At 39.4% G+C, this 13,466-nt stretch overlaps 1 protein-coding gene across 1 annotated transcript in view; it reads right to left on the bottom strand.

Annotated features, from left to right (window-relative positions):
- Positions 1 to 13,466, bottom strand: part of cadm2a (cell adhesion molecule 2a) — a 282,932-nt gene that overhangs the window by 33,803 nt on the left and 235,663 nt on the right. Inside the window, exon 4 of the mRNA XM_034684257.1 lies at positions 11,817 to 11,954. Coding sequence (XP_034540148.1) covers positions 11,817 to 11,954 — 138 coding nt within the window. The remainder of the gene's footprint in view (positions 1 to 11,816; positions 11,955 to 13,466) is intronic.

Raw genomic sequence — 13,466 nt, 5'->3', positions numbered from 1 at the left:
CAGATTCATTGGTAGACGGCCCCCTGCCTGACCATCCAGTGCCATATGAAACACGTTTTAATTATTCTCAGCCTGTAGCAGTATTGCTCCATGTCTGAGAAAGAGCAACATGCAGCTTATGAGACAGGTTCCTGTGTCATTTTAAGAGATACCTCAAAAGAGGGAATACTGTTTAGCTCAATACACCTAATACCAAAGCTCATTTGAAAGGCAGATATGAATAATCGCACGGAAGTAAAGCAAAACTCATTAGCATTGGATCATGCTTGTGAGGTTATTTGGTCATTCTAAATTGCCCGTAGGTGTGAGTGTGTGCGTGAATGGCGGTTAGTCGTCTCTACACGTCAGCCCTGTGACAGGCTGGTGAACTGTCAAGGGAATCCCTCGCCTCGCTCGCCTACTGTCAGCTGAGTCTGGCTCCAGCCACCTTGCAACCCTGAGTGGTATAAGCAGTACAGATAATGAACAGAAGGATATTAGAAATTAGGTTGGCTATTTTCATGTGTATGTATGTGCATGTATGTATCTATATGTTTGTATATATATGTATGTATATATATATATATATATATATGGATATATATTTGTATTTTTATACTTATTGCTCTTTTACCTTTTCCAATTATTCATTTTTTGATATTCATTTATTCATCGTATTATTGTTTCACTATTCTTTATTTTCCTGCTTAAGTATTTATTAATCTTTAATTCTAAATTATTATCACATATTATTTGCTTGTTTTTCATTAATTTACATATTGTGTTTCTTATACAAAAAATCACTTACTAGAATTGTTTGCATTGATCTTTTGTTTGTCATGTGTAAAAGTAAAAATAAACCGATCTTTGAAAAAAAAATAATAATAATAATTAGGTTGGCTGATTATGCGCTATTGTTTAAGTCAGTTCTTAATAAGTAAATTTCCTGATTTTATTTGATGAAAAGAGTCTTACACAGGGCCCTGTGTTTATTTGTATTCTTATGTTTTCTTGTTTTATTTTAGTAGTAATGGTACATGCTCTAATTGTATGGTCCCTAAAAATGTTCATGATTTTGCACCTGTCCTTTGATGCATTGTTAAGCACCTTTTGAATGCAGGTTTTGAAAAGTGCTCTATAAATAAATATTACTATCGTTATTATATTATATTGGCCCCAATTTTTCCAATCTGTGTATCTCTATTTAAAATTTCAAGTGTGTATGAACGATCAGTCGCTTTTCATTTATGGTTTGTTGTTGTGTTATAGTTTGTATTCTCCTTTTATTGCTCTATATTTTTCTTTTCTTCTCTAGATATGTGCATTTAATTATTGTTTATATTCCGCATGCACTAAATAATAAGCATATAAATAGAAATAAGCTTATATGAATACTTTTTTTGGTGAAACTTGGTCCTTTTCTCAGTTTTTCTGCATTTCACTTGACAGACCAAACACTTCCTTGACTTGAGATAAGACATGAGATCCCTTCTGTTAGATTATGGTACGTTCTTTGAAAGACGGCATGACAGCCATTGCTTTTAATTATTCAAGCCTCGTTTGGAAAGAAGCTCTTCGTTTAAAGCCTTTATTCTTCTTCTTATATTGTTGTTGCTTCATCTGAATAAACTGAGTGAATCATCCTGCGTCCTGTGGTTGATTGTTCTTGTGAGGTGGTTGTTCAAGATCAGAACTGACGCACTTCAATCAACGTGAAAAGCACTAAGCAATGGCCCTGTAGCAGCTCACTGAATGTTCTGCCTGTACTTAAGCTCTTTCATTTATTATTGCAGGTTTTTTCTCAGAAAAAAATAAATTCACTTTATTTCTAAGAGATTCCTGATTGACATGTTGTCGGTACATTAACAAAAGAGATTGAGAAAGTCATTCTACACACTTTACACTCACTTTCATGGTAATATGCAAGGACTCATATAACCCCTGTGTGATCCAGGATAAAAGCTCAACTTACACTTGCACCCTTCCTTAAAGTTTAGGTGAATTCACATCATCACTTTGTCTAAAGTCTTCTTAGATCCACTTTGAGACATAATTACAGTTGTTTAACAGCAAGCTATGCCTTGCTGTTCAAATGCGTCAGTCTGCATTCTCTCTAATGGCTTCTGCTCCGATGTGTGTATGCTCAAGTGTGTGTATATGCATGTGTGTGGGTGGGAGAAGGTTATAATTGGGCTATAAATATCTTATCACATTTTAAGTGCAGCTGAAAAGAGCAGCTGACATGGAGCTGCCATTAAACTCAGGCTTGTCAATCAAAAATCTAGCTGGGCTCTTACCACAGACACACACCGCACACACACAGCTTTGTTTTTTGATCTGGTCAAAAAAAAAAAGTTGGGTTTGGTTAGGCTACTGAGTTATTTAAAACTGCAACTAGCAGCGTCCAGTAGCTTACATTTTGAGATCAAATGAATGGCCTGTATCAAGGATAAGCTGATTATTGTTACTCGCGTAATTAGCATCTCATGGGCCAGCAATCATTAGAGTTTAGCTTGAGCTTGAATTCTCTAAAGAAAATCGTCATTCAAACTGGCAAGCCGACTAAAGATAAATCTCCAGCAGGCTCATGGGTCAGTTGTTATGAAATCTGCAGCCAGCAGCAGCAGCCCTGTGTGTTTTGTCTAAAACTGCCCTCTCACATTTTCTCTTGGCTCTCCTCCACAGATTTCTCTCAGTCTAAAAATAGAAAAAATTACAGAAGCCCCTGAGAGGAAAACAAAATCTGGTCATGCATTTGTCTGAGTCTGATCTCAACTATTTTTCTCTCATGTGTTTATGACTTCATGACTGAGGGAGGGGATGGAAAAAAAACAAGGCTCTGGCAGCATCATCTTTCTCAGGAGACATTTTTATGGCTGAAAAAGTTTAGCCAGGTGGAAGGGAAGTTCATCTCACAAAGAACTCAAAAGAAACAATAGATGCTTTCAGTCCTTCTCTGAACAAGGTGTAGTGCAGCACTTCAGTTGATTGTGGCCTAGATTCGTATTATAATAACACTCATCAAAACAAGCCTGAATTGCATTCTCACATAATTTCTTTATTTGTGACTTACAGAACATAAGAGGCATGGAATTGTTATAATTCTTTAGTTTGAAATAGACATTTTTAAGTGAACAGTTCAGCATGTTTTGGAACACTTTGTTTTGATAACACTGACACCGAGATGCAAAAAGAGCAGCACAATTTTAATGCTTTCAGGTTTCTGTTTTGCATGTTGCTTCCTACTTGCGTTCATTGTTAAATTGTTAGTAGAAGACAAAAAATAACAAATGATTATGTTTTGATTGTTTTTCTTCAGCTTGTTCTTAAAACATCCAAGTCATCAGGTGCATGTAAACTGTTTATTTTCCTCATATGCAGTCGAACCACCTGCGTTACCTCTCTCTGACAGAAAGTCTGGCTGTGTTTGGCCGCGACTAAAGCACACTGTACTGTGGGTGGAACGCTCAGAGCGCTGTATCACCGCTGTGAGCTAACAGTGAGCCTTGTAGGATTAGAAATGGAAACGACGGGTGTAAAAATGTAGGAATCGGACCCTTTTGTGCCATTTCACACAAGATAAGGGACAACACAAGAAAGGAAAATGAAAGGGACAGAGGAGAAAGACAAAGAGGGTTGGCAGAGGAATCATCTACAGGAGCACCAGAGCAGATTCATTCTGGCATCCTTGGGGGTGTGGGGGCTGACTCAACATTACCTGAACTGCATCTCATCTGAGATTTGAAATTGCTTGGGCAAGAACAGTTGAAAACACAGTGGGTGTTGTGGCTGATACTAATTAAAATGGGCTTCATATGGCACTGGACGGTCCAGGCAGATGGCTGTCTACCAATGAATCTGGTTCTGTTGAGGATTCTGCCTGCCGCAAGTTTTTCCTTGCCACTGTAGCAAAATGCATGCTCACTGGTCAATTAATGTTGGGTGTCTCAGAGCAGTGGTTCCCAAAGTGGGGGTCGCCTGACAGTGATGGAGGGGTCGTGAGATGCTTTCCTAAAAATGGAAACATTTAAATGATTTGAAATTGCATATTTTATCCATTAATGGAAAACAATATACAAAGTGTTTTGTGTATAATTAGTAGTTAAATTGTATCATTAGCTTAAATATTAAGAGTAATAACATGATGATTTGATCTATTTTGTTCTTATGTGTTTGTAAGGATTTGTATTAGTTAACCACCTCAACCCACTGTGGAGGTCAGCGGTCTCTGGCGCGTATTTTGGGTCATTTGCTGAAAAGTTTGGGAACCACTGGCTTAGACTAATTTTGCAAGAGTTATGCAAAAGACCTGTTCATAATATAAAATGATTGGTTGATGAGATCTTTTTCTTGCTTGTCCAATGAGCTGCACCACATTGAGTTAGAATAGGGATGCTAACACAACATTGCAGTTCCACTTAAGCCTGATTTCACCTGCTGTGGGCGGACAGGATACAGGAGAGGAAGACTGACTGGTGAAGAAGGCTAGCTCAGTCCTGGACCCTGTGGAGGTGGTGGCTGACAGGAGAATTATGGCCAAGCTGTCGTCTCTGATGGACATTTATTTCTATATATATTCTTGTTGGAATTCTTGCACTGTGCACCTTGTTTGCTGCTGTAACTCCATAAATTTCCCCATTGTGGGATAAATAAAGGAGTATCTTATCTTATCTTATCTTATAACCTACGCTGTAGCCTCAACGTAGCCCCATACCTACGCACAGGCCTATCCAAGTAGCCGACGTGCACCTCCTTCAAAATGTCACCTAGCGTTGAATCAACACAGACCGGGAGCCCTGTGATTGGTCCCCCCGATGGCATTGCATTTACTGCATTTACAGCAATTCCAGAATGGCTGTCCATCGGCCATTCATTGGCCATGCGTTTTATCTCCTCTGACGTCTCCTCTCTATTCTTCCCTGTAATCATTGCCATATGATTAACAGCAACATGTATCAGCTCTATATTAACATGATATGTAGGGATGGCTGTGAGAAAGCAAGCAGAAAACGTAGTAGGGCTGTAAACAGGCGCCCCGACTGTCAGAGAGACCACACTGCCCTCAAACGTTTTGGAGTATTGCTGCTAGTGCTCATGTCTGCGTACGGCACTGCTACGTAGGGTCGTCGCAGAAGTATAAACCAGGTTTAAGACGTTAAGATTGTCCCCTACACAATCTCCTCACTTATTATATCAGTGTTCAGAGGGCTAGCTGGGTCTCTTAGCAGCCTGTGAGCACCCACTCCCTCGTCTAACCTGTCTCACCACTTGGGTCTACTCTGCACTTATTACAGGTGACTAAGACCGGAGAGCAGCGTTAATCGTGAGGAGAGTTTTTATCTGTGCCTGGCAGACCCCCTGTCATACTGTCCTCTCTGACATGAAACTCCTGGAGCTTTCACGGCTAAGAAGTGTCTCCTGTGAGTCCATGAGGATGCTGTTTTTCAACCTGCCATTACAAGAAGAGCTCTGGCCTTGGCATTTAAAACCGGACAGGTGCTCCACCTCCAGGATGTTGCTCTTAATGGCAGTAGACAGTGGGTGTAGCGATCTCATCTCCTCTACTTTCGCCACAAGTCTAAGTCTGTTAACCTGATCAAAAACTCTTACGATGCCAGAGACAGAGGCTAAGTGAGGTTCACCTCCACTTTGGCATATTTAATCAAGTCTAGGCATGTTTTAAAAAAGGTAAAAGAGAGTAAAGGTGGTGGATGTATCCAAATGTTTCCTCTTTATTCCAGTGTCTTAGTGATCAGAGAGTTTTCAAAACTTTGAAAGATGCAGCAAAGATTAAAAACATCACAGCAGACCTGGTTTCAGCCCACTTCCATGATATACAAATCTAACACATGGATTTCCACACCTCTTATTTCTCTGCTTGAACACAACATGAGAGCATCAGTAAGTTTTTGTTCTGTGCTGCACATGTACACAGAATAAAGAGGGCTAATATGCTTTTTTGTGTTTGTGACCCAGGCATCTTTTATTCATGGCAGTGTGACTTGCAAGAGCCATCTTGAAATTACATCTTTAATGGCCATTGATCCACCGCGCCCCTGGGAGCGTGATCGTATAAATGTAGCCCCAACTCAGGCTATTTAAGTCGCATGCAAAGGCTGTCTGGCACGACTGCAATGACTGAAAATGTATTTTCTCACAGCCTGAAAACTTCTTCAAATTCCTCAACTTCATTCTTCTTCTTTTTTAATGCTTTCAAAATGTCGGTCGCAGTCTCATCCACTTGAACATCTTTGAAATCAGCTCCAGCAGCTATTGCCTATTCACTTTTCCTTCAATAGCACTTTCCAGAGCAAACCTTGGAATAATGACGGCGGCCTTATTCTGTTCTCGCTCACAGTCGTCAAGGACAATTACTCATAAATGAAGAAATAGGCAGCACTTTTTCAAAAGGTGGTTCAGTCACTTTTAAACGGGCAGACTTGAGTGATAGCGTGCTGAAAAGTCAGCAGACAACGACCTACCTAAAACTGAGCCAGGAAGAGCCGCAGTAACAGTTCCTTGTCCTTGACTAACAAGTTTGACAACAGAATAGGGATGTGACCGCTAGCGAATTTGAATTAAATCTCTGTTTTTTCCCTTAAGCCCCCTTGGAATAGAGTTGTCTGGTAACATGATGAAGCAATAACCTCCACAGTTTAGGTCAGAGAGTATGATAATACCCGTCCGACAGCGAACATCCCCACCCTTACTCGAAATAAATATTCATTTCATCTCTGCCTTTGCTTGGTTCGCACACAGCTCCCTCTGGTTCAGTGGTGTGTAAACAAGTGCTACATGTGCTGATATTGGCAGAGGTCTCCCTGGGTTACGGTGTGTAACTGAGATAGAAATATATCATTACTGGGAGGGGACTGAGGGGATCTGAGGGACAAAGAGACTAAGAAATAAGAATATTGGATTCTGCGCCACACACACACACATACACACACACAAAGCTTATGTCCTTACATGCAGGCTGTCTGCTCCATCTGTCTGTTTTGCTCACACAGAAATACACATACCCGCACACACTTAGCATAGGGTGTCCGTTAACTGCATGCGAATGGGTGATGGACTGCTCCAGTGGCTCTGCTGGTAATATAATCTTCTCTATTCCCCGAGATCCCACACCAATATGTCACAATTGTCATTTATTCCCAGCATGGTCGCCCACAATCAGATGGCTTTTCACATTGAACACACCCTGATCCTGTCAGGATGATGAACACTTCAAGTGCACTCACGCACACCTCCACTCCCATGCATGCATAAGAATAAACACGCGTCGCGCTTTGCATTCATGTTTATTTATTTAGCCAGTTTTAAATGTGAAAAGAAAGTCAGAGCAGGAAGTTTTCTTCCTCTAATCTTTCCACACACAAATAAACTCTCGATAAGTGTCATATATGACAAGTCAGGCTGACTGTGTCCAGATAACAATTCACACCTTATTATTACTGTAAGAGAGTAAAGCAATTAGTGGAGGAAACACATTTTTAGGAAGAATAAATGTGCAAATGTAACAGTGTCAATCATTACCCAAAGAATAGACATTTTTCAAAGAAACATGTCCTATATTACATGAACTGCTAATTAAAAACAAACACCTACTTCTCAGGAGACAGGTATTAAACATGGAATCAATGTTAGCTTCATCTTTGGAAACAAACACGTCTTTCAAGATGTATAAATGACAGAGAGAGATGTAAAGAAGTTCATGTTTTTGTTTGATTCTAAGTGACCCTTTGTGGTGTTAAAAAATCTGCCTGGAAATTTGTCTTCACACTCCCTTAAAGGTGTGAATAAACCTAATGACATATGGATTAAATATCATCCACACTGCAGCTAATTGAATGCAAAGATCTCATGATATCTGCTTCAAAACAGTGAGAGAAACCAGCATTGATTTGGGCTTATCTGCGTGCTTATCTGGACCCTGGGAAACCCTGATGCCAGATAGCAGTCAGAGCTGTCTGGGCTGAAGCTCAGGTAATAGCAGACATAAACAGAGAGCTTTTTTCAGTGAGGACAGAAACAACATCTCCAGTCGCAGTTCTTGTCGAGTCCAAAAAGCAGATCTGACAAATCTTTTAATCTGACATTAGTAAAAAGTGTCAAAGAGACCAGCTTTATGGAGAGTAAATGACTTTCAAAAACATGTAGATGTTCCCTTTCTTTCATCCAAAACCATTCCAAAAAAAAGGGAAGCTAAACTCTGAATTCATCCTCCTCCTGAGTGAAGAACACACTGGTGTATAAACGCACAAGGCTCAAATTAAAGACAGTCAGGTGCCAAGTTGAAGAAATAATTATTGCATCTGACCTTAATGAGAAAGCACATTATCCCGAGGAAACCTTCACCTCACAACCACCAGAGGTTTCTCTGAATACCTGCTAACTTCATATGGTAAATTAAAGGAACATTATGTTCTGGCTATGTTCCGTTGGCCTTACAGGAAGTGCTTTTCTCTGTAGTGGGCCACTGGGAGAAGCAATAATCACCCAAAGAGACACAGAAAGCCTGAAAGGAAAAAGAACTCTCTCTGCTAATTAATGAACATTCTCCTTCTATAAGGTTCATGTTCCTCTGAAGAGGATGAAGAGGGAAACAGAAGTGGAGGGAGAAACTTGTGTCATACACTACAAAAACGTAATGGTTGGTTAGATTTATAGATGCGTCTTAGGCATTGCCAAGAAAACAAAGCTTTTAACAGTAGGTTAAATAAATTATTAATATTTCTATTATAGAAATATGTTGTGTCTAAATTGTTGTGCAGCCACCTGCCATTATCTGGGTCTGCAGCTCCAGTAAACAGCCACTACGGCTATAATGCTATAACGCTCTACTACCCAGATGTAATCAGCCCAGATGACAGATGGCATAGTGTAGCTTGGCGTGGTTTGGCAGGATATTCAACATGAAAATAAGAATAAAGTTGTATGTAGTCTAGTCTATGTAGGCTGTGTCTGATAAGTGGCATATAACCAATCAACCTGAGTGATGTGTGACTGTAGATGTTAACCTTCAATGAGGACCAAAGGCTGCTGACATTAGCCACACACAGAAAACCAATTTGGCAGATCCTGTGTTTAGCCAGTTATACAAATTGTGCTCAATTCTGACTATTTCTGTGCATATTCTTACATTCAGACAAGTTGGTTAGACAAATATTTAATTACTGCCGATATTGTAAATTAATACATTGCCGTCTTTTCAGAGTCAAACCACCTCCATGCAAGTAATAATGATCCACATCTAACTATTAGATCTAAGAGAGTTCATTCCATAGCTGGTCGTGTTTTGCTTTTGTCTCCTGGTACTGTTTGATCACTCAGTTTTAACTTCAGTCATGCAGACAACTATGCTAGCTTAGCTTATGCTGATGTTTGGACACTGCATGTGCTCTCAAAAAGCATGTGCAGTAGTCTATCCTACTAGGCCACTAGATCACATTCAGTAAATGTGCGGACTCTCAAGACCTTTTTTGATTGTTTTTTGCAAAAACAGTGGCCTACTTGGTATTGTCATTCTGCACATTGTTGGAATAACAATTAAGATATCTATTTTATCATTATTGATTTTAGAAAATTATGTTTTGGGATCATTTTTGTCTTTATTTTATAGGAAAGGTGGAGGGAGACAGGAAATGTGGGGAGCAGAGAGAGGGGGATGACATGCAGCAAATTAGTGCCTGTTTGAACAGCTAAGTTAACGGCACCACAACAATTAAGATATCATCTTACAGTGTACAGTATATATCAGGAGTAGCTTGTCTTGGAGGGCTTTGTAAATATACAAAACATGCTTGTGGCTAACTATTAGTGCTCATCCTGTTGGTTCAGTGCTGTAACCAGCTGATTTTTACAATATTTCTACTCTATTGGAAACACCTATTGAAGAGGTAATTTAATAATTTAATATACATTGAACATAAAAATTATTGCAAAACACATTTTGCATTTAATTAGGAGGAATAAGTGCGTGCAAGAGGACAGACCGTGTTAATGCTGTCTGTGATAACAGAGAGGCCAAGAAAAAAAAAACTGACAGCAGAAAGGGAAGGCATTAATATGCAAAGTTAATAAGCAAAAACCATGCACCCTTTGGCAGAAATTATTTTTGTGCTTTATTAATCCTTTGTGTTAGCAGGGAAATGAGCACTGTGAAGTGTCTGTGCGTTCTGCATCCCAAATGTGATTTTAATTTAAATTTTACTTCATTTAACTGGACGTTTAGGATGTGCAACAACTGCCAGCTTGATATTCTCCTGACTGAGTGATCTGTGAGGTTTTGAGAATCTTCCTCCTGTCATATTTTCTGTTAGTGCTAAACTTGTGATTCTCAATCCCAGTTAATCTATTTCTTTGTATTTGCAGTCATCAAAATTAGAACAGGGTGTGATTTAATGTCTGCCTTCTACTGTGTGAAATCACACCCAAACCAGTGATAAAGTTTGGCCACTGTGCTGTTGACCTGTGACAGTCCCTCTCACAGTCATCTAAATGTTATCCAATACAGAACCACATCTCTCACTCTCTTCCTCAAAAGCCCAATTTCCGCTTTTCATGCCCCCGACTCTCTGTTCCTCAATTTTCTCTCTCTCTCTCTCTCTCTCTCTCTCTCTCTCTCTCTCTCTCTCTCTCTCTCTCTCTCTCTCTCTCTCTCTCTCTCTCTCTCTCTCTCTCTCTCTCTCTCTCTCTCTCTCTCTCTCTCTCTCTTTTTCTGTCTCCCTCTCGCTCAAACAATTACAAAGCGGATGGTTCATCAAGTAGAACAGAGCAGGAGCAGGTTGGAAATGAGGTATGTAGTCCAGTCAGTGTGATTTAGAATGGCCCTCTGATAACAAAGGAGGTTAATGTATCGGTCTCAGGCCAGAGGACACATGCTGAATCTGCTCTATTAGAAACAAGTTGTTCTGATCATAAGTACAGCGCTGAGAAATCTGAGGCAGCAGATTCATGGTGTCAAAAAGAAAAATTTCTCTCCTGGTCTGAAGAATTTAAAAATATCATAATCATATCATAGGTAATATGAGAATACAAAGGAGAATTTGTGGGCCTAAATGTAAAATAATAACAATTATTAATGTTTGAAAATAACCTACAACATTTTGAAAAATACAACTCATTTTTCTTTGACCATTTAAACCTATGGCTAAATTACTTAATTGAGAAAAAGCTTGCTAAAACGAATATTCAATAATAATAATATAATATAATCTGCAATCTAATAATTTCACAGTATTTAAGAATCTAAAATATGCATACCTTTGAGGTAAAGATTAAAATATAAACTAACATAAAGTCCTATCATCCGGCACAACACTCAAGATATCACAGACAAGCTAGCCTGGATAATTTGTTAGCATGACAAAGCGTAGATATTAGTGAGGCTAATTACCAAAGACATCTATGCTGATGTTAAACTATACAAAAAATCATATCACAGTGAACGTGCATTAAAGAGGAAGTGGAAACAACACACACTTCCAAAATGTAATTTAAATTAACAACATTTAGGGAAATCATTAATTCAATACCTTAAAATTCACTTTTCTTGTTTTGAATCCTTCAGTCTTTCAACATCTAAAAGAAACTGCATATCTTATTTCCTTTACTTATTCAAATGGCAAGCCTGCCATGAATTGTTATGGAAAAAGGGTTAGTTTTATCCAATCTTGTCTCAATTTCCAAAATGTGTTTTCAATCTGAAACCTATTACCCAGTAACCCATACTGCTAGTATGAAATAATGCACTTCCCTATGTCTCATAGTCTCTGCAGGCGCCGCAGTTCTACAGATGTAGATTGAGTAAATATATGTTGCACACAGCATACCTTTGATCTCCTTCTCGTTCCTGAACCAGCGCAGGTCGGCGGCGGGCTTGCTGCCCTGAGTGATGCAGGTCAGAGTGATGTGGTCTCCCTCCATGGCAGGCTTCGTCAGGCCGTCGATCTCTGGCTTCTCAGGAACACCTGCGAGACGGAACAGAAAACCATAGGGATGGACCCAATTCACACACAGTGGTATGCCATTATGCAACAATAATATTATGATGCCTTATTGGAAATTCTCCTCCAGCCCCCCCACCCCCCCACCCCTCCTGCAGGGAGATTAGAGGGAGAGGAAGACTACAGAGCAGCAGCCCTGAGCACTGTCCTGCTCCAGAGCACATCAGGGAGGATTTTAGCTGTCTCCCTAACCACTGGGCCATCCACTTCTCGGTTCACTGAAATTTCAAAGAAGTATTTTTTTTGCAAATTGGTTTGCCTTACCTCCAACACAAGAGGGTTTTGTTTGTGATGCTTGAAGAAGCGATGTCATTACACCATATTTTCCTTCTTGATACCAAAACTACACATAGACTTGAGTGCTGGCTGATACGGAGTACTCCTTTCACATTAGGGACATGAAAAATATGCAAAATATTAGTGGGAAAATGATAATTGATAGCAATTTAGCCATCTTTCTCTACATTTACACTCTCTGCAGCAACACAATGTTGCTGTTTGTGAAAGTCAAACAAGAAAACTTCCCATCAAACTTGATTTCTTTGAGGGCTGATTGGTCATACTCCCCCATAACCAATACTGCATTTTAGGCAGTAACACAAGCTTATACTGATACAAGTATCAGTATAGGCATTGGTACCCGTATCAATAAAAATGCAGCTGTAGGTCTCATCATTGGTACCTCTACTGATATTGGTACAGGTATCAGCAACAGTGTTGGAGGCCATATTTTAATACTGTTAAGGGCATCAGTACAAGCATTGGTACCTATACTGGTAAAGATGGGTATTGGTATTGGTATTGGTGACTGTTTCAATATTAATACACACATCAGTATTGGCACTTCTATCTGTACTGATGCTGTTACAGGTGTCTGTACCAACAATGCAGCCTGTATTAATACTGGTATAGGTATATCTATCAGCATTGCTACCTGTAGACACTGATAAGGTATAGGTATAGGAATTGCCAAATGTATTGATAATGGCACATATATCAGCAATGGTACCTGAATCAATATCAATCAATCAATCTTTATTTATATAGCACCAAATTACAACAAATGTTATCTCAAGGCGCTTTACAAACCGAGCAAGTCTAGACCGTACTCTATGTTATAGTATTAACAAAGACCTAACATCAAGACAGGATATGATCCAGTCCCATCTTACAGACAGGACTCAGTCTGATCGCATCTTAATCCACCATGAGCAGAGCACTTTGCAGCATTTAGCAAGTTACAGTGGCAAGGACAAACTTCCTTTAACAGGCAGAAACCTCCAGCAGGACCAGACTGATGTTAGACAGACATCTGCCCTGACTGAGTTGGGGTTGGAATGTACATTTATACAGGTATCAGTAATGGAGCAACTATTTAAGATTCATATGGATCCATTCAGGAGTATTTTTCAATACACAAATAGTACTGTTAACAAAATGCTAAAAAGTAGAAAAAGTCCTAATTGTTAAATAACA

Source organism: Notolabrus celidotus, chromosome 5 (genome assembly GCF_009762535.1).
Source record: "Notolabrus celidotus isolate fNotCel1 chromosome 5, fNotCel1.pri, whole genome shotgun sequence".
Taxonomy (NCBI): domain Eukaryota; kingdom Metazoa; phylum Chordata; class Actinopteri; order Labriformes; family Labridae; genus Notolabrus; species Notolabrus celidotus.
This window is presented reverse-complemented; position numbering and strand designations above follow the sequence as displayed.